This window comes from Drosophila kikkawai, chromosome X (assembly GCF_030179895.1).
Source record: "Drosophila kikkawai strain 14028-0561.14 chromosome X, DkikHiC1v2, whole genome shotgun sequence".
NCBI lineage: Eukaryota > Metazoa > Arthropoda > Insecta > Diptera > Drosophilidae > Drosophila > Drosophila kikkawai.
In genome coordinates this window covers 22,551,902-22,578,839 of record NC_091733.1, presented here as the reverse complement: position 1 = coordinate 22,578,839, position 26,938 = coordinate 22,551,902, and the positions used below count along the sequence as shown (strand labels likewise).

The following is a 26,938-nucleotide window of genomic DNA, read 5'->3' as shown; positions in this document are numbered from 1 at the left end:
ACGACAAGAGGTTACCATTTTGTGGCATACCTTCAGGCACTGTTCTGAAATGGGACAACCAAGAACAACTTGGCATAGTGATAGATTAATATTTTTTTTCTATAATTCGGAAAACTTATGAACAAAAAATATTCCCATTACAAAAATCTCTTTAGCTTACACTGATAACACATTTAAGACACATTACAATTTTATTTTTTATGCATTTACTAAATTTCTAAGAGTATTTATGAAATTAAAGCTTATAAAAAAAAAAAAAAATCTGTACTGTTGTAAGCTCTGTGCCTCTCCCTTAGTCCCTCTATTATGTCCCTCTATTAGTTGCAAATCTCTCCTTCTCCTTCCTTTGTCTTCCCTTTCTATATCTCCTCCGCATCCTTTCAGAGCTTAAAAAGTCATCTCTCCCACTGTACTATCCCTTTCAATCCCACTACCTTTTTTCTGACAATGTTGCTTATCTTCTCTTCTCCTCTTTCTCTTCCTCTTCTTTTTCCATCTCCATTCTCTCCCCCTTTTATCGCCTTCCCCAAATATTACAGTTAGTCTCCGGGAAAAAGCTTTCGAAAAGTTGGATGTCTAAGCGAATGGAATGACATTAATGCTGCCATGCGATCCATATTTATAAAACGTGAAATGTTCTCGTCCGGATTTTATGTCCTGTTATTGAGTGTCCTCGTGTGCCACAGCCTAGTCCAAGTGGGGGGAAAACTGTCCGCGGAGGAAGTGCCGGGACACCCAGGGGGAGTGCAAGTGCTGCCCAGCTCCTGCCGGAATGCGTTTAATGGCAGTAGCAGCGCCGGCCCGGAGATCCGCCTGCCCTTCGTCGACATACTAATGCGCCACGAGATGCCGATCTTTGTGCTTCGCGAGCCGGAGACGGATCTGCTGCTCCTGCTCCATGGACCGGAGATCCATCAGCTCCACGTGTCCACCGGCAGGCGGCGGCTGGTACCCCTGGGCGGCCTGGCGGGACGGGTGAAAGAGCGTCCAGCGCTTGGCGTCGAGATTGTAGCCTGGCGACAGTTCCTGCTACTGGCCCTCGTCCTAGAGGACTCTCTGGAGGTATACCAACTGCCCAGGGATCTGCTCCTCTCCGAAGATCCCTCGACTCAATTGAACTTTGAGCCGCTGCAGGAATTCTCGCTGCCCGGCGGATTCCTGCAGCTGCATATCCTCAAGCCCAGTGCGGAAAAGGTGCTCCTACTGGTGGCCTCCAATCACACCAGGTCGCAGAGCAAGTGCAGGTGCTGCTAATCCTAAATCAAGGAGGATCATATACTTTAGTGTTATAGTTATCCCACAGAACCTTCGAATGGCTGGACACGTACTTCAATCCCCTCGAGGAGATCACCTTGCCGGCCATCCGCGTCCTTCAAGTGGTGGGTAACCAGCCGCTGTATGTAATTTTTGGTCGATCCCTGCGAGGATCGCAGTCACGGGTGAGTAACCATTATTCATCCATTATTCAGTCCATTTAAGGTTTCTTAACTATTCTCTGTTAATCCTATCCAGATGGTACTCACCATTTACGAGCTGGACAAGATAACTTTGCGCCTGCAGCATCGCCAGGCCATGACTGTCCAGGCCCAGACTGTTCACGCATTCAGATTCCGCAGCCGGAACCGTCTAATTGCCTGCAGTTCATCCGCCTCCGATCCGTGTCTCTACTTTCGAATGATCGATGGCCAGTTTGTGGTCAATCGAAAGCATGCCCGTCGCGATCTTAGCTTCCGCCGGCTGACAACCACCAAGGGGGGCCAGCTCCTGGTCGGAGCCCGCGCCAATGGAGAAGTAATTGTCTTTGGATCCGCCCGACTGGATTGCTACTCCGGCTTTGCCATGACTGGCCAACCAGATCCTAGTGGCCTGCTCAGTCATAGGAATGCAAAGAACGAGAGTTTCCTGCTGCTCGCCTACCACCTAGCCTCCAGTGCCGTGCTGAGGACTGTTCAGCTGGGTCCAGAGTCTGAGGAGTCCGCCAATCAAGTGGGCGCCACACCGGATGAAGGTAACATGTAGGGGAAGCAGTTCTTCAAAAGGATTCTTAGACTTTGCTACTTTTTCAGACCTTACTGTGGTCCAGCTGCATCGCCATGAGTTCGAGGAGTCCATCAATGGCCTTCGTGGCCTGCTCCTGCGCCGTCGTTCCAGCCTGGCAGCCCTGAGCAATGTAATCCATATCCTGCAGCAGCGAACTGGTACACAACTTAATCAGGAACTCCATCTCCGCAAAGGGGGACATATTGAACTTCTCCAACTAGAGGATGACCACCTGTGTACTCCCTCGCAGCTGAAGCAGCGTCTGGAGCAGCTGCGTCAGAAATATAAGAGATTGGAGCAGGATAAACAGCAGACAAGGAGAATGACCCGTTCCTTTGGGGCGGAAAACGACAATGAAGCCGTGGAAACGCTGAAAGTAAAGCGTCTCCGGGTGGAAAATCTCATTTACAGAGGAGTCCTTATGCCAGGTACGATCTCTATAAGTAAATATTACTTTCATCTGTGGGTCTAATCTCTGGTTTCCGTTTCAGGACACATATTGGACACAACATCGAGCCCAGCTCCTCTGTTGACCATTCAAAATAGTCCTGTGCTAACCAAGACTCTGCGCACAGAGCAGCTGATGACCCCGCGGGACTACCAGAATTCCAGTGAATCTCAAACGCCGCCACCAGAGGCGGGTGAGCATCCGGCTGGCACCGAGTGCGTGGTGCGTCACCTTCAAGTGGAACTGATCAATGGCGTGTCTTGGCACGACTTTCTCGACTCGCTCTTCCTGCGCAATCGCGACACTCGCCTCGAGGGTCGCCTCGTCCTGCAGTCAAGAACCAAAGTAGCCGCCATGCAAACGACCCTTCTCAATGGACTGGTGGTGGACCAACTGTTCAACCTGCGCCGTGCCCAGGTGATCAGCTCCAACATCTACATGTCAGCCTTCTTTGCGCCGCGCCTCGAAGCCCAGAGTGTGAACGGAATGGACTTTGCCCAGGACATAGTCTTTCGCGGAACAGGCAATGATACCTGGGTGCAAAGTAAGCCTGAACTTTCCCCAAACCACCACTGAATTAATGCAAACCTCATTTATGCGCTAGCTCCTGTTCGCATCAACCAGATGAGCGTATCCGGTGACCTGCAGGTGGCGAATCGCACGAAGAGGCAGCTGGATCCGGAGAAGGAGCAACTCCTTCAGCAGTACTACACGGGCAGGATCACCATCCGCGGCTCCTTGACTGTTAGGAGTGTGCAACGGGACACGGAGATCTCCCAGCTGATGCTGGGCAATCAGTCGCTGGCCCGGAGTGACCTCCATGCCCAGTACCTGCTCAATCAAGCGCCACAGGTGAGTTTCCCCAACTGCTTCTGTATAACTTGACCTTTTAAACTTCTTCTCCAAATCCCATAGGACATCTCCAACTTGACCTTTGGTTACGCCAAGGTCAGTGCACATTCTCTTAACAGCAGTTTCCTGGGTGGACACCCTCTCCAAGAACACCTGCTCAACGGAGGTCAACCCATTTCCAGCCAAACTCCAAACCGATCTCTACACATAATCTTTATGAACGCCAGTGTCCAGGGTGACATTCTGTGCCGGGACTACAGCTCTCGTTTGGCCGAGCTCTCTAGGGAGGCAGTGCGTCATGGCCAGGAGGCTAATATAACGGGACACAAGCGCTTCCAGGCACCTCTCACAGTCCAAACGCTTCAAAGCCAGCAAATAAACGGAATGCCGGTAAGCGAGCTGGTTCTCAAATCGAATCCCGTCCAGAGTTTTCAAGGAACGAAGCGCTTTGGCCGCCTGGTGGTGTCGGATGAGGTGCGTGTACAAGAGCACCTAAACGTGAGTCGCCTAAATGGGCTGCCCATAGATCAACTCCTGGGTCACGATCTGAGCTTGAAGCGCTTGGAACTGACGGACACTCCGCATCTCAAAATGCTGCATTTTCGTCGCCTTAACGGTTTGCCCTTTGACGACCTGCTGTCCAAGATTTCCGAGGGTGAGGAGCACTCGCTGCTTCTCCTCCGCAAGCAGCTGCTCATCGAGGGCAGCGTACGCTTCGAGAAGCCACTCCAGCTGCAGACCATCAATGGCATTGAGTGGGACCAATACCTAAGCCGACTGGTCAGGCTCGATGCCAATGCGGAAGTGGGGGGCAGGAAAGCCTTCCAGGCCGGACTCCAGTTAAACGATGCCCTGCACACGCCGCACATCAACAATATCGACCTGAGCTCCCTGCTGGACAACACCCTGCTTCGGATAACGCCCCAGGAGATTGGCGGTGCCTACAGCTTTGGCCGGATGGCGGCCAGCAATGTGGATGTGCCCCGGGTGAATGGCGTTCCCAGGGAAGAGTTCATTGACACTCGTAAGGATGTGAAGCTACAGGGAGATGTTTACTTGAAGCAGCTGACCATCAAGGGCAGCCTGAAGTGCCCAAGTGAACCTGGCCTGGGATTGGAGAATCTGGAGAAGCGGGTTGAGCTGGTGAAGCAACTTCCCTGGCGGAATTTGATAGTCACCGGCGATGCCCTGTGGGATGCCGATGCCAATGCCGAAGAGCACTCCCAGCTGGATTATCTGCGCCAGCACGCTGTTCGGCGGGCGGGCAACCAGAGCATCACTGGGCATGTGCTCCTGAGAGCACCTCAAATGCAGAGGCTCCAAAGCAAGCAACAATCCCTGCCCACAAATCTCAATCTCTCGGATGTGGCCGAGGATGCCCTTCTGCGTTGGACGGGCAGCAATGAAAGCCAGGTGATAACGGCCAACCACATGCTACTGGGAACCGTGAGAGCCAGAGCAGTGCACCTGGCAAAGGATGCACATTTCGGCCAGGTGAATGGTATCGATATAAAGCGACTGAATGCCTCACTCTACCGCCTGTCCAGTGGCGAGGCCATTGCTGCTAATCTCCACTTCCTCCAAGAGCCGGAGATAGGCCGACTTCAGCTGGAGAGGCCAAAGGTGAATGGAGTTCCGCTTGGTGAGATCTTCCAGCAGGGCAGTGGCCAATCCTGGCCCAGGGTAAAGTTCAGGCAACTGCATGTTAAGCAATCCCTCAGCCTGGGCACCGTGAACGAGATGAGCTTGGATTACTTCCTCCAGCACCGTATTCCCCTCAAGGGGGCCGCTCTGGAGGTATTCGGCTCCCTGACCTTTGAGCAACTGCAGCTGGGGAAGCCCCTATTGCGAACCATCAACGGCATTCCGCTGGATAACCTCGTCCTGAAGCACAGCCGCCAGGTGCAGAGCATCTCGGGTGCGAAGACCTTCCACGGAGGTGTACAGTTCACGGGACCTGGTCATGTGATGAACCTAAATGGTCGTGATCTCAGCGAGAGCTACCGTGGCAGCATCTTCCGGGACAGGGACTACAATATCGATAGCCTGGTGCTGGACAGGGCTCTCTTTTCCGGAGGTCTCGTCCAGCCACAACTAGCACCCCTTCCCAGACCCAATCAGATGAGAACGCTGGAGGGGACGCAGGAAGGCAATCCGCTGCAAGAGTTGCAGGAACTTCTGAGCGTTGGGAACCAAAGCTCCCTCCATAGGCGGCTGCTCTACCTGGATCATGATTCCGAGACCCTGGCATCCGAATGGGTGAAGCCACCGCTCAAGGGCCACGCCGACTTCCTGGTAAGCCTGCCCCTGGGTCAAACAGCTCCCTGCCAGCGTCGGGAGCTAAGGGCTCAGGTCCGGCTCCCCGAGCGCCAGGTGCTCCTAGTCAATGCCTCCTCCAGCCAGCTGACGCGTATAACCTCCGGTGATATCCGAGTAAAGGTGCAGAATCACTGCCATCGCCCGGCCAGGAGGCTGCGCAGCAGGATCAACATCAGCTGCCGCAACGAATCCCACCACCTGGGCATGCGTCAGCCGGTTGAGGCGTTGCAGTTGCTGGATCAGGGCCAGGGATTAGCACTGCTCCTCCTAGGCACCGAGGAGGAGGTACGAGTCTTGCGGCTAAACCAAACCAATTGTAGTCTCACGGACTGGCAATCGGTGACACCGGCCGATGGTCGTTTGATGAAGGTGCACCGAATGGGTGGGGGAGAAGGAAAAGCAGGAGGAGAAGGAGAAGAGGACCTATTGCTAACCAGCGGCATGGACAACCACCGTCCCGTGGTGGCCATCCATTCATGGGATCCCGCGGACCAGCGCTTCAAGTTGATTCAGCTTATACCTGGCTCCTACGATTTGGCCGAGTTGCAGGGGGATCAGCTGCTGGTCACCTGTCCGGGTTGCCGGCACATAGCCATCTTCGGTCGGATCCAGGCAAAGAGCTCTTCCTTTGAGCCCCGCCAGCAGTTGAGTTTCGAGAAGCGTATCCAGCAATTGACACCGTTCCGGGTGGGAGAGGAGCAGTATTTGCTGGTGGTCACCCAGCCGGAGTCGGAGCACTTTTACCTGTTCAAGTACGGCCAGGTGGGAGGCTGGCAGCAGCGCAGTTTTGGCCACAAAAAACAGCAACAGTGGGCTTTTCCTTTGGTAAAATCTGGCCAAAGATTGGAGGCCGAGGAGACGCCGCTCCTGCTGCTCTGCGATGGAGCCAAGGAGTGCAGCCTGGTGAGGGCTTTGCTGGGTTGAGGGATCCAGGGTTCATTTTTCTTGTACATTTTTGTATATTATCGTTATTATTGTATTTGTATTTAATGCGTATATAATTCTACCCTTATGCTATGTATTATATATATGTAAATAAATTGTTGAGCAACCCAAGGGACTTGTTAAGGACTTGTTTTCTTTACAAAATATTGAAATTATAAAAAGTATCTTTAGGCAAACTTGGTCCAGGATATCCTGCTCTGGCTATCGAGATTATCACATTTCTAGGCTGACCTAGGATCCCTCTTACTTGGCTAGTTTCCCCCGAAAAATCCCCCACAAATCCCACATCCCTATGTCGAGAAGCTCTTCCTGCTGACGGTAAGCACATAGCCAGTGAAGACCAGGAACCCCAGAATGCCCCAAATGGAGCTGTTCTGATTGCCGCCATCGCCTATCTGAGCAAGGATCCACTCCACATGACTGGCCACGTCCTCAAAGCCGCCATCACTGCTCCTTAGACCCAGCAGGCGATCCTGCTCCGTCAGCGTGGCCCCTGCGTCCATGTACAACTTCTGGCCGAGAGAAGAACTCGTCACCTCCGCCTGGACACAGATCCTTGGGGACTGGCTCTGCGTCGCCTGCTGCTGATGACACGCTGTGTGAGTGGCATTCAAGGTAATCAGGTCGTGCAGCTCCCGGATCTCGCCATCGTAGCCCCAAGTGCTGATCTGCAAGGAGTTGCTTGACTCCGCATCCAGGACGGATGTCTCGCCGGGCGAGGGCAGACCCACCGGTTGAATGAGCTCATGATCCAGGGGAACGTCCTTGTCCAGCATAAGAATGGCCAGGGCCAGATCCTTGGGCGGCTGGTAGATGTGGGTAATGCCAAAGGCCAAGCCCTGCTCGTGGGGAGCAAACCTCTGGGGATTACCAAGCAACACGCGAAGCTCCGAGGGATGGTAGTAGGACTTCTTAACGTGGCTGTAGGTAATAACACAAAATTTATATATTATTGTTAATTGATAAAATAATGTATTTATTATATTTTTTAAGTAAAAAAACTAAAAACTTCATTTGTTATATATTTTTCTTCATTCCCAACTCTTTACTTGGGAATTATAACTCACCTGAAGATGCAACTGCTTACGGTTAGCACAACAGATGGCGCCACCAATGCACCCGAACAGATGTGCCCCTTGCCAAAGTAATCCCGCTCCTGGGCCAGCAAACGAATGGATGCATGATATGGGGCCCTCATCTTGGCCTGGAAACGATCCTCGCCAGTGGCCGCTGCAATGGCCTCCATTTCGGCCAGGCCAAGTCGCTTTGCGGTCAAGTCGCGATGTGTATATGCTGTGGAAGGTATTAAATATAAAAAAAATATATTATTTATCTAAATATATATACCATATATTTTTCTTAAACCAGCGAGGTGAAGGTTAAGCAGGAAGGCCGATAAGCCACAATCGAGATCCGATCGGATTCCCCCATGGAAACAGTCTCCGAGTGCAGTTAGGTCTTATCACCTTATCAGGACGCCTGGTCAGCGTTCGATCGCCCCGTGATATCAGCGCGTTTTCAGCTAGTGCACAAGCCCCGGATTCCCGATCCCCGGATCCGTGGAGTAACCGAAACGGAGAGCGATCAGGCCACCACCGCCTGCCTAACTGTTCCCTCGGGCGTGTGTGCGCGATTGCAGATATGATAGGTGCTATATCTATGTATATAGAACTCAAGCCAAGTCAAGTCAAATCCCACAGACACACATGCCGGAAGCGTGCTATAGTTTGGTCGGATCACGCGATATTATAGTACTCACTGATCGCCCCAATTGATCAATTTTGGAGTGACGCACTTGAAGGCGCACAGCGATTTGGATAATCGTGGGATTATATTGGGCCATATAGGCCCAAGAAAACACTGCTAGCAAAAGGTATATGACTCAGAAAATTGTATATATATTTATTACATATATTATTAATATTAAAATATTATAATATATTATTAAAATGATCAAGGTACATACTACATTCAAAATAAAATTCTAAAATAAAAATTAAGAAATTATTATATCCTTTATATATATATATATCCTATAAATATTGTTTTATTTCAGTAGAATATATAAATAATTATGATCTCAATATTTACTTTACAATTTTAAGTTGCATATATATACATATATTTCTTTTTTTAAACAGAAATAAATTATGTCAATTCCAGCAGCTATTTTTATTTTATTTTTATTTATTTAATTAGCTGAACTTTTGCCCAAGAATACACAAAAATGTTTTCCAAAACACCAAAAAAAACCATAAACCAAACAAGTTTTGCTATAAAAATATTTACAACTTTTTAAACGCAGCACTTAAATTCTTCACACTTTAATGATAATGTTCAAAGGTAAATTATAGCTTACGTGACTTTAAAACATCTATAATTTATATATATATAAATACTTATATATATTATTTCTTTTTAAACCTTATCGACATATCTATATATTTCTTGGTGTACTAACATTTCAAGTATTCCCAAGAAACCTTGACCGAATCAAGTGTAAAACTGGCGTAATTCCATATCTAAACCTATTCAAGGGCTAACTTTCGCTGATAACTGTATATAAACATTACAGCACATTGTATTTTATTATTAATTTAATTTAAAATTAAATAATAATTGATTAAGAATATTTTTGAATAATTTATTACTGATAAAAAATCGTATAAAATGTGTATTTTAAGATATCTAATAAGGGTTACACTTTTTTTTTAAATAAACTCCTTATATTAATAATTTCTATTTTCTTTCATTTAAAAATTAAACAAAAATGTAACACTTTACATTAAAAAAAAAACTTACTTGTTTGCATTTCGGTGCAGAGAAAGGCAAAGATCATAGTCTTTACAATCTTGCGCCAGTGATCGTTGAGCTGCATTCTAAAGCTTAGTTCACAGTAAAAAATTAAAAAAAAAAGGAATATATATATATTTTATATATATATAACACAGGTGATGATCCAGCTTTAATCTCGAAATTTGAAAGCGCGAAAAGCGTGCTGAACGGTTCACCTGTCGAGCGTCGAATGAAGAAACCGCTGGCGAGCTTCTTTCCTAAATCGAACGAACGCAAATTCGCAAAAGCGTTCTTAGATAATTCCATAATTTTGTTTTGGTTTCGTGAGTTTTGATTCGACGTCGGCGTCGATAAGGCACCCATACACGACTATATAGAGCCCGATTCCATTCGAATCGAATAATAAACAAACACACACGCTCCATGCCATCGATAAGCGCCAGTCAAGGGACGACTGTTATTTTGTTGTTTTTATAAATATTTTTAGTAATTTGTTTATGTTGCAAGTTGGATGCAAGTCGGACTTTGAGCTTAAAATAAAAATTAAATTTAGGTTAAAGATAAAAATTCAAGATTCGCAGAAACTAAATAATAATTGGGATTCTCTGATAAGGCTCAACTACTTGCTTATTATTGTGAAAAATATTTTCGGTAAAAACTATTTTTTGGTGCGCCTTAAATTTTTTCGGGGGAATGAGTGAGTGCCAAACTTGTTTTTTTATTTTCTTAAGATAGCAACCTTTACACAGAAAAGAATTTCTTGCAATTTTCAACTTGAAATAATTTTTAAATATTAAAATATGTGGGGTTTTTATAAGGGTTTTAAAAGGGAATTTGTATTATAATTAAACTAAAATGTATTGTAATTTATTGTTTTTTTTAAATATAATTTTTTTTAAATAATTTTTTTATTAGGGATACCACAAAAATTGCTGCGGTTTTAAAATCATTTAAAATGCGGCCCTAAAGTATACTACAAAACGTTAAATCAGCTAATGTTATACTTTTTTTTTTTTTTGCACTATATTTAATAAGGCATACGGAGTAAAGTTATACTAAATAAGAACTTGAAAAGGTAAGCTTTTGGAGAGCTATTCAATAGTAAATTATTAATAATTATTTATTAAAATTTAACACTGTGTTAAAAAATATGCACGAGTATATTAATCAGAACATTAAATTATGAGTAATTCTTTAAATAAATAATAAATAAGAAATAATAATAATAAAATAAATAATTTTCCTTGAGTGTAACGGAAATTACGCCTTCTTTTTTTCTAAAACTATGAATAGGCCACTTGGTCGAAACTAAAACGGAAAGCAGAACGAGATTGCATCGCCAAGAGTGCCCGATAAGGATCGATTGTGGCAGGAAGGGACTCTAGATAGCGATGCTACCCGAAATCGAGGATTAATCAAGAGGGGAAGATGTTGTAATGCCCCCAAGACCTTGGGGGTTGAAACTAGCGTAATGCCTATGATGCTATCAAAGCCAAATCATAATCAAATCGGGGACAGACAATCGATGGTATCAATAGAGTGCACCCACTCCGTGCAGACGGGACTCCTTGACCTTGTCTGCACTGCGATCGGTGGTACGATGGATCGATGGATCGCCCTGCAGTCACGGACACCATTCTTGGCCAGCCGTCCAGTCTGCTGCCATAAAGATTAGGCCCCTATCGGTGGCCCAGCTCCATTCATCGGACTAGTGAAATCAGGTTTGTTTTCTGCGCCGTAAACTATTTTTAGTTAACAAACTAACGCAAAATGAAGCTGATAGCGGCGTCGATCAGGGATTAGTTGGACTTAGTTTCCGCAGATTAAAATATTTGTGGAGGAAACTAACTTACTACCGACCGCCTAGAAGTAGGCCATGAATGGCGAAAAGCTATAAGCCACGTTCGGAACCTATTCAGATAGAAAGGTAATACAAGGGGTCTCCAGGTACACACTAATGCTCAACATTTTTATACCCTTGCAGGGTATTATAATTTCAGTCAGAAGCTTGCAACGCAGTGAAGGAGACCTTTTCGACCCTATAAAGTATATATATTATTGATCAGCATCAACAGCCGAGTCGATCTAACCATGTCCGTCTGTCCGTCTGTCCATCTGTCCGTCTGTCCGTCTGTCTGTTTCTACGCAAACTAGTCCCTCAGTTTTAAAGCTATCTGAATGAAACTTTGCATATAGTCTTCTATATGCTCTCACTGCTATATATGTCGGAACGGGCCGGATCGGACGACTATATCATATAGCTGCCATACAAATGTTCGATAAATTTTACTTTGGAACGCACCTTGTATAAAAACTAACACAAAACCGCTTTCCGAATCGAAATTAATGCATTTTTGGCTTATTTATGATATATTTTAATTGTTAAATGCAAGGGTATACAATCTTCGGCGTGCCGCAGTTAGCAACCTTTCTTGTTTTAAAATGAAATAGAAATTCATAAGAAAAAAAACTTACCTTGAAAAGATTATACGAAAAACTTTAACTTAAAATATTAATGACAAACCGAGATTTTTGGCTTTTACTCGTTTTTTTTTTTTGCTTTAAATGCTCAAAGGAATGCCTCAAGTTCGGAATTTCTAGCCACTTTAAATCGATATTTATCGATATAATTTTGAAAGCAGATTGATTTTTCCAAAAACAAATCCCCATTTTATAATTATAATATAATCTATATTTTTTTTATTACAAATTAATACAAAAAAAAATTTAGCCTTGTCCTTAGATTATACAGATTTTTTTATCAAAGTAATTCTGGGATTAATGACTAAACATCAGGCTCAGGGCAAGAAAGCCGGGCAGGAGCAAGCTCAGAGTACTGGTAATGGCGGTCATGGCGCCACCACCACCACCACCATCACCACTGCCATCGATATCACCACTTCCTTCACCGCTTCCTTCACCACTTCCTTCACCACTTCCTTCTCCACTTCCTTCACCGCTTCCTTCACCACTTCCATCGCCGCCGCTACCCTCACCATTGGGATCCTCGCCCATCTGCTCCAGTATCCAATCGTAGTAGTAAGCCACCTCGGTGTAGACGCCCGGCAAACGGGGCAGGGCACACTTGATGCCCCAGGAGATGACGCCGGCTAGCTCGCTCTGGCAGACCATCGGGCCGCCGGAGTCGCCCGAGCAGGCATCCTTCTCGCCCTGCTCCAAATACCCAGCGCACATCATGCCGGGCAGGATTAAATGGCCCAGATCGCTGTCCTCGATGCAGTGCTGCTCACTGATAATGGGCAAGTCAACGGTCATCAGCAGATCCGAGATGTAGCCATCTTCTTTCGTTCCCCAACCGGTCACCTGGCAGACAACGCCCTCGGCTACTGGGAAACGATTGAGGGCAATAGGTCGGATGGTGGGATGACCCGTCGGCACAGTATCATTCAGCTCTAACAGGGCAATGTCCTTGTCGTAGGTGGACAGGACGAATTTGTCCAGTTGCATGATTCGTTCCTTGATCTCAAAGGTTAGGGTGTTGGTCTTATCGTAGCGATCCAAGTTACCCATTACCACGATGAACTCTTCCTTGGGCACGAAGGTGCCGTCATATATAACTTGGCTGGGAAGGTAAATCAAGAGAGAATGATAATAAGTATAACAGTAAGTAATACGTATAACAGTTAAAAGTATCGATATAACGATACTAGTATAACAGTATAAGAGTAATAGTATAAAAGTATTAGTATAACAGTATAAAAGTATAAGGATAAGAGTAATAGTATAAAAGTATAAGTATAACAGTAATAGTATAACATGAACATTAACAAAATGTAAAAGACCCAATGATTGAATTGTGCATTTATATCATATTTAATAAATAATCTTTAGGTAAACATTATTTCTAAAAATATTTATAATATATATATAATATATAATATTACCGTTAAGTAACAAATTTAATGTTACTGTCTTTCCTATAGAATTCTTCCCGTGTAACTATCTTCTTGCCTCAACAATTGATAATAAGTTATAATAGTCATAAATAAGTTAATAGCCACGTGAAGCGACACTTGTAAATATTACCTATAAAATTCATACCGATATAGATCAGAGATAAGGTGTAGAGGCAGACATAAATATTTAACTTTAAGAGTTTAGAAATATAAACAAAAATATAAATATAAAACTTTGAAAAAAATACTTAATTAAAAAAGTTTATAGCAAAATATTTATATATTATTAAATAACTTATTTGGGCTTAATTAAATATATTATTTATGAAAATACCATTTTAAATCAAACTTAAGAACCTTGCTTCAACTTACTCCACAAAACAATGGGCGGCGGTTAGCACCCAGCCCGGCCGGATGAGCGATCCCCCGCACAGGTGTCCTGTTCCGAAGAAGTATCCATCATTGAGGGCCTTCCTGATGCCCACCTGATGCCTGGTGGCGCCCAGAGTGGCCTCCGTGCCGTTGATAATCCGCCCGGGGTCCACATCGAAGCGTGGTTTAATGGATCTGGCGCCCAGCGGCGTGGGTCGCACAAAACCTGGAGGAGATCAAGGAGGAGTTAAAGAGGTGATAAAGGAACAGGTAAAAAGGTGATGAAAAAGGAGTTGAAAAAGGAGTTGAAGGAGGAGTTGAAGGAGGAGTTAAAGAAGGAGTTAAAGGTGGAGTTAAAGAAGGAGTTAAAGGTGGACTAGAAGGTGGAGTAGAAGGAGGATTTCAGGGAGGAATTAAAGGTGGATTTGAAGGAGGAGTTCAATGGGGATTTGAAGGAGGAGTTCGAGGAGATGTTCAAGGAAAACTTTAAAGAGGAATTAAGGAGAAGGTGAGAAGGTGAGTTAAGAAGGTGTCGAAGGGGGAGTTAAGGTTATCCAAGAAAGTAAGAGAGTTTATCTTACCATTCAGTGCCGATGGCAGGGTTGTAAGCACAACCAGGAGCAGAGATCCCGCCAGAAGTTGTCCCTTTCCGATCATGGTTGGTTGGTTAGCTTCGCTGCTTTGTCTGTGTTACGTCCCCGACGTGGCAATGCCAACTGGAGAAGGAGAAGGAGGCACTCTCGAAGCCATATCACCGCCGTCGCCGCCAAATAAATCTGACAGCAAACGGGCATCCTAATCTAATCAAAAAACACATCATCATCGTCAACATAGTGGTCGTACATCGAACATCGTACATCACATGTACGTACAAGACACGATACCCTTCGGGCTTTCTAGCCTTCACCGGAGCCGAAGACTGGAGAACGGAGAGAGCACATGGGTGCGCTGGTCTAACGAAGAACTGCAGCCACTTGAGGCGCTTCCACTGGATTTTCCCCCGCCCGCAATCTCTGGGTTTAACACACCGATTTATGACGCCCTCGGCAAGAGGTAGGGGAATTACTGTACTTCGGGATTTTCAAATCTACAAGTACATATATATCTGGAAATCGTCGTCGAATAGTTTATCTCCTGGGATTTTATATGGACTTTTTAGACTGACGAGTAAACTATATCTGAAACATCAGATCTTGCCATGGCGACCGTGAAATGTATGAAAAATACAAGATTTTCAAATATTTATATATATAATAAATATGAAACTTACTTTGGTGACCGTGAAATATATGAACAAAAGTTAACAAGATCGTTTCAGACTTGATTTGGGAACCATTAAATATATATATATAAAATATAATATAAAACCGAATCGAATAAAATTAATATATAATCGTAAAGAAACCAAGCTAAGACATTACAACTTAGTAGAGTATTCAAGTGCTTACTCACTTCAATTACTAAAATAAAATCAGAAAACAATTTACGAATACAATTAAAAAACAAAGCCCCATATCAGCCAAGAGCACTTTGCTGTCCCTGTCGCTTAATTTCCCAGAAAACTCGTCGATCAGCAACAGGTTGGGAATGCGAATTTATTTGATCGCTGACCATTGTTATGATTTCGATTTAATTTAACGCGCGGCTCTTGTGCAAATAAAATTGATTAATATTTCAGCTAACAAGGCTGGTAAACAATTTATAAAAAATCAAAAAATTAAAAGGCGAAAGAGGGGGAGTGCCCCTCGACCAAGAGTTACTCATCCACAAGAAAAATCTGGGTCAATTTTGATTATTTATACAATTTTTATTTGTTATTATTATGTGTGGTAGATAGCTTAATTATTGTATACTTTATACCTTTATTATACCTTGTTTATTTACATAATCAAAAATAAGGTCAGTGTGTTGTGGTCCTTTTGTTAATATAATATTTTTTGAGTCAATTGTGTTGACAATTAAATTAATAAATATAAACTATTAAAAAAAAACAGGGATTGTCTTGGGAGGGGATGTTAATTAATAGCCACACTTGAAAAAAATCTTGTTAATGAAAACAAGATCAAGGATCGTTTTCTAAACTTGTATTTACAATCGTTCCCAAGTTAAAATTCGCTTATAATTCCCAAGTCCTTTTTCATAGAGCCTAAATAACTAAAGATAATAGCTAACCTTTTATTTTTAAATAAAACACCTTTTTTATTTTTTTTCATATAATTTCCTTAAGCCACAAAAGATGATTATAAATCAATGGAAAACAACATTTTGCTTATAATTCCCAAGTCTTTTTTCAGAGAGCCTAAAAGGCCTTAAAGCATAAAGAAGAAACTATCATATTTATCAGGTTTAAGGCAAACCTATATTCATTTATTATTTAATATTTCCCCAACTACTTTCATCACACTTTTTTCTTCTGAACACAGTACATACCCCTTGACCAGTACAGAGTACCCATTGAACACCACTCTGGTCTGTCTGATGTCATCGATCAGCGTGGTCAACTATTGGACAGGGACAATCTTCAAGTGGCTGGCGATCTCAGGTAGCTTCCACTCGCCACGATTAGATAAATCAGTGTAGTTCTACATAGTACATAGTTGTTGGAACAATAGACAAAGCAAGCGATTTATTGTGTCACAGAAGGCCGACCGCGACGATGATGATCATAAGGATAGCAGAAGCCAGGAGGCCAGAATTGATGCTACTGCCTGCCGTCTGTCCATTGAGGAGCCTCATATCTCGGTAGTCGTAGTAGTTAAACGAGAGGTTCACGGCGCGTATCCATTCCAAAAACCTCGACACATTGGTATAGACACCCGGGAAGCCAGGATCGGCACAGCCCACGCCCCACGAAATAATCCCAGCAAGAAACCCATTGCAGACCAACGGCCCGCCGGAGTCACCCTGACATGCATCGATGCCACCCTGCAGGAAGCCCGCGCACATCTGGGATTCGGGCTGCTTGTAGATGAAACGGCATAGATCCTTGTTCAAGATGGGCACCGGGGCCTGCTGCAGCGTTATCACTTTGTCCCACTAAAATTTGTGTATAGAATTATAATATCCTAGTGTGGAATCATCACTCACCTTCCTGGGCATGCCCCAGCCATGGATGAGGCAAGAGGTGCCCGCCATGGGCGGGTCGTTGGCCAGCGGCACTGCTTTCACCGTTTTCGATTCCCACGGTATATAGCCATTGAGGAAGAGCAGGGCAATGTCATTCGTCAGCGTCCTGGAGTCGTAGTGCTCATGGCCAACTATCTGCTGTACGTAATACTCCTGGACGAATTGATCCATCCGGTCGAGGACACTCATGCCGGCCAGCACCACAAATAGCTCGGGTCTGTAATAATCCTGCCTTTCCGTGGTATTACTGCATGGAGAAATAGGCTTTACTTAACTAACTGGGCTAACTATCAACACCCACATGGCATAGCAGTGGGCAGCGGAGCAGACCACCCGCTGGGAGATGATTGCTCCGCCGCAAAAATGGCCCTGTCCGAAGATCTGCTCGTGGACGATGCGTTTGCGCACGGACACCAGGTAGGGCACCTGGTCAATAGTCACCGTATAGCCGCCAACGACCTTCGGCAGCCGGACGAACGATGCCGAGGCGGAGTCGGAGTCGGTGTCGCCACCGGGAAACTGGACAAGTGTTGTCTGTGTGTCGTTAACTGATTCGGATGATTGCGTTTCGATTTTGGGTTCAGAAAGCGTTTCAGGCTGCTGATGGGACTCTTGCTGGCCGCAGGCTGCCAGGGCCAGCGACAGCAGCACTAGCGGCCACTGGTGGCGCTCCAACGCCATCTCCAGGTCCAGAAGAGTTTGATTTCCGTGTCGTTGAGTGGAAAAAAAATAAATAAAACAAAAGTCGAATGATAAATGGATCGTTGCCTAAGCGATGCTATAGAGAAATATACACTGGGGTGTTTCACAAATCACTTTTTTATGGTTTTTTAAACCCCTAGAAGGATGTCTAGAAATATGCACAGCAATTTTTTGAGTAACTGAAATATGTTTTTTTTTATGATAACAAATTTTAAATGCAAATTTTTTACTACTTTTTTGGGATTTTAAAAACTTTTGGATTTTTTTTTAATAGAAAATGTTGAAAAACCTTTTGAAAAGCTGTCCAAATGTATGCAATACATTTTCCTTTTACTCTTCAATTCAACATAACTTTGTTCTTTGTACTTTGCTCTTGTTAACTCTCTTGAAAATATTAAATAAATTCATTTATTTTGCTAAATACAAACTACTTAAGTTTCAGAAAACACTAAGGAGTTTTTGAAACTCTTAGAAGGGGATCTAAAAGTATGCAAAGCAATTCTGGAGTTACTGAAACATGTAACAAATTGTAAAGGCAAATATTTAACCTTTTTTTTGGGTTTTTAAGAACTCTAGTGACTTTCCCAATAGAAACGATTTAAAACCCTTATAAAAAGGCGTCCAAAAGTATGCAATACATTCTTATTTTACTCTTCAATTCAACATAACTTTGTTCTTTGCTTTTTTTTTTTGCTTTCTTGAAAATATTAAATAAATTCATTTATTTTGCTAAACACAAACTACTTAAGTTACGGCCTGGAGCATCTGCTTCAGTGTGACGCCGCCGCCAAGGAGCTGCCACCAGTGGCCAGGACAAAGGCCAGAGCCAGTGGCAGCCACCACAGTTTAGAGCCGGAACTTAGTGGACCGGCAGCATTCCTGTATATAGAATAATTCAGCGAGTTGTTTTGCTGCACAATCCAGCCGTTGTAGTACGACACATTGGTGTATACGCCCGGATAGCCGGCCAGCGCGCATCCACTGCCGTAGGAGACAATCCCTGCCAGCTGGTTGTTACAATTCAGTGGTCCGCCAGAGTCGCCCTGGCAGGCATCGACGCCACCCTTGGCATAGCCAGCGCAGACCTGAGAGATGGGCACAATTTCGTAGGCAGAGCGACAGGACTCGTAGGAGACGATGGGCACCGAGGCCGCCTGCAGGCTATTGCTGCTGTAGCCACCCTGAAAATGGGAGATGGCAGTTATAGAAATAATATAATATATGCAAAGCATCCTCCTCCTCTCTGCTACTCACACTATAGAGCACACCCCAGCCGGAGATGATGCAAACGGTCCCTGTGGACACCATGCCGCTATTCAGGGCCAGAGCCCGCACCGTGGGCGAATTCCATGGTATATAGCCATTGATGAACATCAGGGCAATGTCATTGGTCAGCGTTTTGTGGTTGTAATCCGGATGAATGATCAGCTGTTGGACATAGTACTCCTGGGTGTTGGCGGTGGAGCTACGCAGATTGCTGCTGCCCATGACCAGGAAATATTCGCCCGCCGTTCGATATTTGCTGGTATCGGAACTGAAAGATATATAATTATTGGAAGAGAAGTAGGTGGTGGTGGAGAAGGATACCCACTTGTAGCAACAATGAGCGGCGGTGACCACCAAACGCTGGGAGATCACCACACCGCCGCAAAGATGTCCAGATCCATAGCTGCGTCTATCGTTGGCGGTCAGACGAATCGATACCGTGTATGGCACTGCCGTTATATCCACCGCTTCGCCACCAACAATCTTGGGATCGATCTTACCGGAAGTGGCATTCACCGCTTCAGTTCCAGCATCTGCGAAGATACCATAGTATTTTTATATGAGGAGAAAATGTATCGGCTTCACGAAGTTAGCTTTCTTTCTTGTTTCTACTTCATGGCGCAAATGCTAGAACCAATTGGGAATTTTAGGCGTTCGGTTCTTAGTTAAATTATTTCCGTTTATATACTGATTTTACGACTCAAATCTGACTCACTGCCGATTATTGAATACTATAAGTGAACAGTAATAATCGCTTGTGGCAGGTGTTAGTAGATAATAGCTGCAAGTATTTGCCATACAGAAAGCGTGAAACACACAATTTTCCCCCCAGTGCTTTTCGATAGATACTTAACGTCAATTGGGTATATGTTTATGGTTTTATGACTTCTTTCTATTGCAAAAAAAAAAACAACAATCTAATCGAAGTTTTTGCTTTGTGAACACTCCTTGGAAAAGTACTTGGATAATTGGGGCTATTAATGGGTTGGCATTTGGGGGTAGATAATTATTTTAAAATATTACATTTTATTAATATAATAATAATAATTATTATTTTATTATAGTTTTAATAAGTTCTATTCCTTATTTCCCACACATATTTTACATATTGTAATAACAAAATATGGCTTGTAACTTCACTTATTACACCGAAAAAAAAAAAGAATTAACACATAAAAAAAACCGATTTGAAACGATAAATAGTTCTCTTAAACGTTTTGTGGGTTTTACCCGATAACTAAACATTTGTTTCGTTAGTTTTCATTGCCGATAGTCTTACTTATTCAGGCAAGTAGCGCCGCCCACACTTGTAATGCCATAATATTGGATTGATAACCGTCAAAACCGTGACTCACTTTCATCGATGGCCATAACGCCGAGAAGAAGCGATATTGCCAGCAAAATTCGAATCATCCCGAGATCTATTCTTTCGATTAACAATTTGAAATAACAATACTTTTATGTTGGTTCTTGAAACGATGATGGTTGGACCGGTGTTACAATTATCGACCGAATTTCTTGAATCGAGCCACCGCAATGAGCCATCCGACCCATGGCCAGTTGATATTACTTGTGGTGGCTGCCTGGGCCTATCTTATCGCTAACCGTGCGTAAATTGAATGTTGCCAAAGCCCCCCAAAGACCCAACCCGGGCCGATGGCTCGATCGGGTGTCATAAAAGTAAACAAATGCCAAATCAGAGCGAAAATTCACATTTGATTTCGATGGCTCACTCGGCCGCAAACCGGGCCAACTCCCCTGAATCAGACGACACACTTCTTTGCTATAGCAAATGTTTATTTCATTCTCGTCAGTTACAAATTTAAGTTTTATAGATCTCTTAATTTTCTCTTGGTTTCTTTCGTTCTAAAGTTTTGTTGTTTTTTTTTCTTTAATTTTAAAACAATACCCAGTTGATGGTAAAAATGATAAACTGCAAGCAATGTCCCTGGCTATATATTGTCTTTGGTAAATCCCTTTATCAGTGGGGAGATTTCTTTCATGTCAAGTTGTACATTTCAAATGTACATTTAACGAAAAAAAACAATTGTTAACTTCTATATCACTATAAGTGGGTTCCTGGTTGGTTTTTTTTAAGTGTACCTGCTGCTACTCCCCGCGCTTTGGCGATTCTGAGCCATAGAGGCGGCCAGAATCGAACGCAGTTCGTTAAGCTCCTGGTCGCTCTCGGTGAGGCTTTCGTTGTTATTTTCTTCTTCAGGCACGGTTGTAGCCTTCTCCTCTAGCTCTTCTGTCTTCTCGGTCTTTACTTCAGCAGCATCTTCATCTTTTGGGGTTTGTAGAGCCTCCTCAGTCTCGGTTTTGATGGTCAGATCTGGCTCAGGCTTTGGCTCTTGCTTCAGCTCGTGCTCTGGCTCTACCTTTACCGCACCCTCGACCAGCCAGTCTACCAGCTCATCCTCCTGTGAGCTCTGGGAATTGAACTTTACTTGCGGATCTAGCAAACGCTGCTTGACCTTTTCCTCCAAACGCTTGCTATTTATCGCCTGAGCCTTACGTTTCCTGTGAATATTAAATAGATATTACAAATATGCCGCCCAAACATACATGTTTTATATCAAAAGACGAACCTGCTACGGGCTACCTTGGGGCTATATGAAGAACCTGGTTTCACAGAAGTATTGGAGCTAGATGAAGAACTAGTAGTTTTATGCGTAACGTTGCTGCTAGATGATGACGAGGCTGTTGTGGATGACGAGCCTGTGGATGATGACGAAGCTGTTGTTGATGGCGTGGACGGTGTTGATCGTCGACGGGAGTCATGGGAATACTGAAAGAAACTATTAAGATCCCCAAACGCAGATGATTCTTCCAACAACTCCTGGTTATCAGCGTTAAATTCGAGCAAATCAAAAGTTTTTGTCCTTACAGTGGCTACAAGGGAAATATTAATACAGAAAAAAATTAATTTATACATATTTTAAAAAGGAACATTTTTGCTTTAAAACTCACTTCTGCGTAGCTCATATCCCTCCCTGCGATATTGCTGCAACTCATTGTCTTTGGCGCACAGCTCCTTCGTCAAGTTTCGAATGATTTTACGCAGTGTGGTACCTTGTTCCAAGGTTTCTAGTAGTACCTCGCGGAAGAACTAGGAAAATAAATATATATATATATGTACATATGTATATATTTATAGTAAATGTACAGTGGCTTGCAGTGTAATATTTTGAATTTTAACTAGCAAGAAGTCTTCCCCAAGTCTCTCTAATGGAGGAAAAAGCTCTTCCATTAATTCCCGTATAAAGAACGAAAGGAAGCACTGCACATGTGTGCATGCATGCAAGCCCTATTCTCCCCTCTCTCTCTCTCTCTCTCAAATGCACGTGAGGTCAGTATCTCAGAGTAACATTTTGAATTTCAACAAGAAAGAAAGCTACTAGCCCAAGTCTTTCTAGTGGAAGGGAAAGCTCTTCCACTATTTTCCGTATAAAGCGCGAGCACGAAAAGGATGCACTGCACATGTGTGCATGCATGCGAGCCCCATCTCTCTCTCACACACATGCACGTTAGGTGCAAGGGAGAGATTGAGGGAGGTACAAGTTCCGTTGCTGCACCAAGAACTCCTCACCTCGACAGTATCTGTGTGCTTGAGGTGCCACTCCCATTTGAGGGGCGTCGATGTTTCGGCCATGGGATATTTCAAGGCCAGCACAAAGGCGCCGGCCGAGTTGGGCTCCAATGCCATCGAGCTCTGCGAGAAATTGTTCTTGATGAGCGTGGTCTTCACAGCCTCCTCTGGGAACTTGATGCGAGTGTTTAGATTCTAAGCGGGATAGTTAAGATACACATATTGCCGTTAGTTATACTACATATATAAACCGGGATATACTCACCACCAGCCGCTTTTTGAACTCTTCGATATGCAAAACTTCCTCAAAACTTTGCAAAGTGGCCTCTTTGTGGCAAGCGAAAATGAGCATGTAGGTGCCCATCTTTCTACAAGTAGTAACATAGTTGCTGCCATCAATATTTTGCACTTTTAGCAACATTTTTGCAACAATTTCACCATTAAACTACAAAACTAAATAAAATATGAAAAAAAAAACATTAGACGCTACTAGTGTTGCCAGATGCAATTTGGCTGTCGCCCTAAAAAATCCCAAATAGTTGAAATAAGCTTTTCGACTTGTTAACTGCAGCCAGTTGGCAGCCCTCTTTGATATCGATAGCTGCCTTCATACATCGATTAAGTTAGGCAGCCGCCAAAATTCAAATTCAAACATTTCATAATCGATATTAATTTATTTCGTTTTAAACATATATATTTGTTTTGTATGTAATACATATTATTTGTGTTCGTTTGCATTAGCTTATCAAAAAATTCACATTATCATCCGTGTTTTTGTTTTCGCGATTAACTAGATTCCATTATTTCATAGTTCTTGTGTTTTTCTTGTATTTTTTTTATTCAAAAATTTCACTACCAAAAAGAAATATAGATAAGCTATAAATACAATATCTCATTCACATTGAATGCCAATCAATACCGTTTGTGGGTCTGTTTATTTATATATATATGTAGTTCATTTAACTAATCCGCGATTCGTAGACATATATTAGGTTGTATTATTATTATTATTATAAGTATATTATGCATATTTTAAGATCCTTATGCGCGTACAAGATCAGTTGAAGGAAGAGAAAAACGAATCAAAATAAAAAAAAAAAAATGTTGGGTACTTTCTTCAGGAAAGGTTCTTAAACTAGCCTGCTCTTAGCTGTCTTTTCTCAACTCCCTAGGTCGTCAGCCGGTGGCGTCGCTGCTCCTTCTTGACCCTCCTCCTCATCATGGCTGGCCCTCAGATCTGCGGCCGTGTCCAAAGCTCGTTCAGCTTCTTCTTTACCTTGCCCAGCTCTGTAAGTAGGAATTGGTTTGAACTTAATTCCCAGTGAGTTGGTGCGCCTCTTCCTCTTTGGTTTATCCCTCCCCCGACTTACCCAGCTGGGCGGGCAGAACGCCTCCGTTGCGGAAGCTTAGATCGAAGCGAGGCTGGACTCCACCCAGCTGGCTGGCAGCGGACGAGGAGCCAGAGTTGCGGAATGCCGTGCCACTAGAAAGAAAAGACACTCGTATCGAACTTGTCATTCGCTACAAAGAAGCCACTTACCTGTATGGATGCTTCAAGCAGCCGTAGACCTCACGGTAACGTCCGTACAATGTGCCATAGGAAACGCCCAGGATGCGGGCGGCCTTCTTCATCTCGAGTCTTTTGTTTTTAATGGCATCCAATACCTAAAAAAAAAAATGTATAATGTTAACCAAAGAAAACCCATTAAAGTTTACCCGCTACTTACACGTTTGGTAAAGGGTTCCTCCCAGAATTGGGGACGCCGTCCCTTGGCCAGATAGTCGTCCATTTTGATGACATCCTGCCACTGTGACAGCTCCTCGTTCGTCAGCCGCAGTTCGGCGGCATCATACTCCTCCAACTTAATGTCCGGATAATCACCGCCAGGCTCCTGTTGGCTACCGCCGGCTGATGTTGATGATGAGCTGGCGGCCGAGGCACTGGCGGCCACTGCCACAGCGGCAGCAGCTGCCACAGCAACGGCAGCGGTGGCGGCCGCAGCTGCACTAGCCGCAGCAGCATTGGGGGCAAACTCGTGTGCCATTATTATGCCATGTTCATTGATCAAGTAGCCGGCGGAAGACGAGCCGGAGCCGGAGCTGGATCCAGCTCCTGCTCCAGCTCCTTCGCCACTTGAGGCCTCATAGTTGCAGGCAGCAAGGCTGGCCGGTAGTAAGGAAGCAGCTAGACGCGGCGATTCACCTCTATTAGCCACCAAATGCTCATTCTCGATCTCCTCCACCGGCTGCGGCAGGGCATCCTCCTTCTTTGTCTCTGCGGGGGCGGGATCATCCGAAGACGACGAGGATTTCTCGTAGAGTCGCCGGGCATGACGCAGCTTGCCATGACGCTCCCGTCGCTCATTAATCTTCTCCAGCTTTTTAACGCTGCCACTGCTGGTGGTTAGAACTTCGGGATTTAATTCATTGCTATCACCGGTAGCCTCTAGTTCCGGTTTGTTATCGCCGCTGCCATCGGTGGGGATCATGGTGGTGGTGGGACTGCGACGTGAATCTTCATTGGCCTGGGACCATTCCTGGCCAACTCCTGGCTCCTGCTCATTGGCCTCCGACTGGAGGAGCTGCTGCTGCTGTTGTTGTTGTTGTTGCTGCTGCTGTTGGTGATGACGCAGGCGCTGGCGCTGCTTGGGCGGGCAGGCAGCTGGCGGGGAGTTGAGCGGGGCCACCATTGGCGGCTCCTCGGCGAAATGGCGAGCCGTCTCCAAATAGGCGCGCTGAGCGGGCTCCAGGTTGGCGGCATACTGGGCCAGCTTGTTGCGGCTGTCAAAAAATGTATTCTTTTATTTAAATTCAACTTTTTGAGGGATTTTTAACTCACACATTGAACACATCGTAGGCATCGTCTAGTGGCGGACGTCCCCGCTTGCGCTTGGGTCCCAGATAGTGCTCCACGGGTGCTGTGCCCTCCAAGACGGAGCTGCCGCCGGCGGCGCCGCCTATCGCACCGACTCCAACTCCAGCTGCTCCCGGATGGGGTGTCATCACGGGCATGCGGCCCAGCAACACACTGTCCATGCCTGGTGATGAGAGCCTGTCCCGCTCCCTCTCACGCTCTCTATCCAGCAGCGCGGAGCTGTGCAGATGCGATGAAGCTCCCTGCTGCTGCTGCTGTTGCTGCTGTTGCTGCTGTTGCTGGAGGATCAGGTCCTGGGCAAAGCTCTCCGCCAGACTGCGTGGCGGCGAATGGAATTCAGCAGCGGCCATGGGAGGCGGTGGACCATCCTCTTCATCGCGCCAAGTTACCTCGGCCAGGCCCTTGATCTTCAGGTCATCGGCGGTCTTTAGCAGCGAGGGGAGACTAGCCTGTAAAAGTAGTAAATAATTTATCTAATAAAGTGATTTACATTTCATATGATCAACACTCACATGCTCCACATTGATCTCGCCCTTGTACATGAACTCAATCAGGCACTTGACCTCCGCAAAGGTGACATCCTTCATGATGATAATCGGATCCCTTTCGCTGGCATAGTTCGAGAGGACCGCGTCGAAGAAGGTGCTGCAGGCGCAAAGGACAACGCGATGGGCCCGTATCAGTTGACCCTCGCAGGCCAGAGTCACATCGCAGAAGCAGCCACGATCCAGGAGCTGCGAGAACATGGTCTGTAGGTTGCTATGATGGTACTTCCATCTCAGGCAGTACTGCTGCGGCAACATGATGATGCCGCGCCTGTTCCTGCCCCGGATGGTGGTGATGCTATCGACTACTACTCCTCCTACTCCTAGGTACTATATATCTAAAAGAAATTGTTGAAAATGTGAAAAAACAAAGATTATTTAAATATTTATATTCATTTTTTTCGATAATTTAAATGCTTCAGTTAAAATTTTAAAAATATGTCAAAAGTTTAATCTATCGATTGGTTGCGGTGTGTATATCGATAAGGCACAGCATCGATAGGTCTACTGGAGATGCAGCCCTGCTTAAAGTGTTATATTTACAATTAAACAAAATAAAGTATTTCGAAAAATTAAAGCTTAAACTTAAAAAGAAATGTGAACAAACTTGAATAGGTGAAATTTAAAGACGTAAATAATAAAATCATAAAAAGCTTAATTTATTAAGGAATTTATTTTAAAAAAATCTATGTTTTTTTTAATTCCTCTAAGAAATTATTATTTTTAAGCAGATTTGCTCTTAAATTTTCCAGTTTTTATTTCTTAAATGTTAAGTTTTGCACTTTAAATTTCCACCCAGTTCAAATATGAAATCAAACAATAGTTTCTTTGCCTTTTTTTTGTGTTTTTCCTTTTTATTTTCCAGACCCTCTAGTAAATTGACTTTTTCTAGAATATTTTTTATACAATTTTCCAGGGATTTGGAGCCGTTTATTGGTTTTTTATCTCCTGGAGAGGCAGTAACAGGACTCGCATCCGTATCGATAAACTTGTTATACCAAACCGAATCCTTTCGCTGGGCATTTGTGTGTAAATGTCAATCGGAGGACATGCAGCTTTTTAACTATTTAATGAAAACGTTTTTTGCCGCCTTCTGTTATGTCCTCTTCTCCCCTTTTTTCCAAGGTATTTTTCGAATTAAAT

General features: G+C 44.4%; 7 protein-coding genes across 10 annotated transcripts; 1 reads left to right on the top strand and 6 right to left on the bottom strand.

The window, feature by feature from the left end:
• Positions 1-563: 563 nt before the first annotated feature.
• fs(1)M3 (female sterile (1) M3) lies at positions 564-6,719 on the top strand. The gene is made up of 7 exons (XM_017180706.2): positions 564-1,244; positions 1,304-1,439; positions 1,513-2,008; positions 2,067-2,468; positions 2,532-3,032; positions 3,093-3,340; positions 3,404-6,719. Exons 1-7 carry the CDS (start codon positions 607-609, stop codon positions 6,581-6,583), a joined length of 5,601 nt encoding a protein of 1,866 aa, XP_017036195.1. The 5' UTR covers positions 564-606; the 3' UTR covers positions 6,584-6,719.
• On the bottom strand, positions 6,622-9,640 carry LOC108084482 (uncharacterized). The gene is made up of 3 exons (XM_017180708.3): positions 9,407-9,640; positions 7,672-7,897; positions 6,622-7,525 (listed from the first exon to the last, which is right to left on the bottom strand). The coding sequence occupies exons 1-3, from the start codon at positions 9,480-9,482 to the stop codon at positions 6,895-6,897; spliced, it is 933 nt and encodes a 310-aa protein (XP_017036197.1). The 5' UTR covers positions 9,483-9,640; the 3' UTR covers positions 6,622-6,894.
• A 2,437-nt stretch (positions 9,641-12,077) lies between these two features.
• On the bottom strand, positions 12,078-14,413 carry LOC108084449 (trypsin-2). The gene is made up of 3 exons (XM_017180658.3): positions 14,271-14,413; positions 13,690-13,915; positions 12,078-12,983 (listed from the first exon to the last, which is right to left on the bottom strand). Exons 1-3 carry the CDS (start codon positions 14,344-14,346, stop codon positions 12,179-12,181), a joined length of 1,107 nt encoding a protein of 368 aa, XP_017036147.1. The 5' UTR covers positions 14,347-14,413; the 3' UTR covers positions 12,078-12,178.
• A 1,689-nt stretch (positions 14,414-16,102) lies between these two features.
• Positions 16,103-17,577, bottom strand: LOC108084452 (trypsin). The gene is made up of 3 exons (XM_017180662.3): positions 17,117-17,577; positions 16,777-17,062; positions 16,103-16,725 (listed from the first exon to the last, which is right to left on the bottom strand). Exons 1-3 carry the CDS (start codon positions 17,494-17,496, stop codon positions 16,324-16,326), a joined length of 1,068 nt encoding a protein of 355 aa, XP_017036151.1. The 5' UTR covers positions 17,497-17,577; the 3' UTR covers positions 16,103-16,323.
• Positions 17,578-18,143: 566 nt separating this feature from the next.
• LOC108084448 (trypsin eta) lies at positions 18,144-20,329 on the bottom strand. 2 transcript variants are annotated; one of them, XM_017180657.3, is made up of 4 exons: positions 20,139-20,329; positions 19,109-19,316; positions 18,772-19,051; positions 18,144-18,698 (listed from the first exon to the last, which is right to left on the bottom strand). In XM_017180657.3, the coding sequence occupies exons 1-4, from the start codon at positions 20,194-20,196 to the stop codon at positions 18,288-18,290; spliced, it is 957 nt and encodes a 318-aa protein (XP_017036146.1). In that variant the 5' UTR covers positions 20,197-20,329; the 3' UTR covers positions 18,144-18,287. The 2 variants fall into 2 exon arrangements, with proteins under 2 accessions (XP_017036146.1, XP_070144743.1); XM_070288642.1 differs by having other exon boundaries at positions 18,772-19,316.
• A 230-nt stretch (positions 20,330-20,559) lies between these two features.
• On the bottom strand, positions 20,560-22,878 carry LOC108084445 (putative uncharacterized protein DDB_G0274435). Of its 2 annotated transcripts, XM_070288475.1 has the most exons (6): positions 22,641-22,878; positions 22,376-22,570; positions 21,757-21,895; positions 21,530-21,678; positions 21,375-21,493; positions 20,560-21,306 (listed from the first exon to the last, which is right to left on the bottom strand). In XM_070288475.1, the coding sequence occupies exons 1-6, from the start codon at positions 22,794-22,796 to the stop codon at positions 20,877-20,879; spliced, it is 1,188 nt and encodes a 395-aa protein (XP_070144576.1). In that variant the 5' UTR covers positions 22,797-22,878; the 3' UTR covers positions 20,560-20,876. The 2 variants fall into 2 exon arrangements, with proteins under 2 accessions (XP_070144576.1, XP_017036142.1); XM_017180653.3 differs by having other exon boundaries at positions 21,375-21,678.
• A 392-nt stretch (positions 22,879-23,270) lies between these two features.
• On the bottom strand, positions 23,271-26,053 carry LOC108084490 (modifier of mdg4). Of its 2 annotated transcripts, none has more exons than XM_017180727.3 (6): positions 25,763-26,053; positions 25,215-25,699; positions 24,103-25,156; positions 23,916-24,040; positions 23,746-23,858; positions 23,271-23,685 (listed from the first exon to the last, which is right to left on the bottom strand). In XM_017180727.3, the coding sequence occupies exons 1-6, from the start codon at positions 26,051-26,053 to the stop codon at positions 23,648-23,650; spliced, it is 2,106 nt and encodes a 701-aa protein (XP_017036216.1). In that variant the 3' UTR covers positions 23,271-23,647. The 2 variants fall into 2 exon arrangements, with proteins under 2 accessions (XP_017036216.1, XP_017036212.1); XM_017180723.3 differs by having other exon boundaries at positions 23,271-23,662.
• Between the last annotated feature and the right edge of the window lie 885 nt (positions 26,054-26,938).

Bases quoted from the DNA above. Each gene is read 5' to 3' on its own strand.
- LOC108084482 (XM_017180708.3), bottom strand. From the start codon at position 9,482: ATGCAGCTCAACGATCACTGGCGCAAGATTGTAAAGACTATGATCTTT. The intron at 7,898-9,406 runs GTAAGTTTTTTT...TACCTTCCACAG, and splicing joins CTGCACCGAAATGCAAACAA to CATATACACATCGCGACTTG. The intron at 7,526-7,671 runs GTGAGTTATAAT...TATTACCTACAG, and splicing joins GTAAGCAGTTGCATCTTCAG to CCACGTTAAGAAGTCCTACT.
- LOC108084445 (XM_017180653.3), bottom strand. From the start codon at position 22,796: ATGTTGCTAAAAGTGCAAAATATTGATGGCAGCAACTATGTTACTACT. The intron at 22,571-22,640 runs GTGAGTATATCC...TATCCCGCTTAG, and splicing joins AGTTCAAAAAGCGGCTGGTG to AATCTAAACACTCGCATCAA. The intron at 21,307-21,374 runs GTTCGTCTTTTG...TAATATTCACAG, and splicing joins CCCAAGGTAGCCCGTAGCAG to GAAACGTAAGGCTCAGGCGA.
- LOC108084452 (XM_017180662.3), bottom strand. From the start codon at position 17,496: ATGGCGTTGGAGCGCCACCAGTGGCCGCTAGTGCTGCTGTCGCTGGCC. The intron at 17,063-17,116 runs GTGGGTGTTGAT...TTCTCCATGCAG, and splicing joins GCTGCCCACTGCTATGCCAT to TAATACCACGGAAAGGCAGG. The intron at 16,726-16,776 runs GTGAGTGATGAT...CACAAATTTTAG, and splicing joins GCTGGGGCATGCCCAGGAAG to TGGGACAAAGTGATAACGCT.
- LOC108084490 (XM_017180723.3), bottom strand. From the start codon at position 26,053: ATGTTGCCGCAGCAGTACTGCCTGAGATGGAAGTACCATCATAGCAAC. The intron at 25,700-25,762 runs GTGAGTGTTGAT...CTACTTTTACAG, and splicing joins GCGAGATCAATGTGGAGCAT to GCTAGTCTCCCCTCGCTGCT. The intron at 23,663-23,745 runs GTAAGTCGGGGG...TCCTACTTACAG, and splicing joins CGTTCTGCCCGCCCAGCTGG to AGCTGGGCAAGGTAAAGAAG.
- LOC108084449 (XM_017180658.3), bottom strand. From the start codon at position 14,346: ATGATCGGAAAGGGACAACTTCTGGCGGGATCTCTGCTCCTGGTTGTG. The intron at 13,916-14,270 runs GTAAGATAAACT...GATCTCCTCCAG, and splicing joins CCTGCCATCGGCACTGAATG to GTTTTGTGCGACCCACGCCG. The intron at 12,984-13,689 runs GTAAGTTGAAGC...TTACCTTCCCAG, and splicing joins GCCGCCCATTGTTTTGTGGA to CCAAGTTATATATGACGGCA.
- LOC108084448 (XM_070288642.1), bottom strand. From the start codon at position 20,196: ATGATTCGAATTTTGCTGGCAATATCGCTTCTTCTCGGCGTTATGGCC. The intron at 19,317-20,138 runs GTGAGTCACGGT...GTATCTTCGCAG, and splicing joins CGTTATGGCCATCGATGAAA to ATGCTGGAACTGAAGCGGTG. The intron at 18,699-18,771 runs GTGAGTAGCAGA...TCCCATTTTCAG, and splicing joins GCTGGGGTGTGCTCTATAGT to GGTGGCTACAGCAGCAATAG.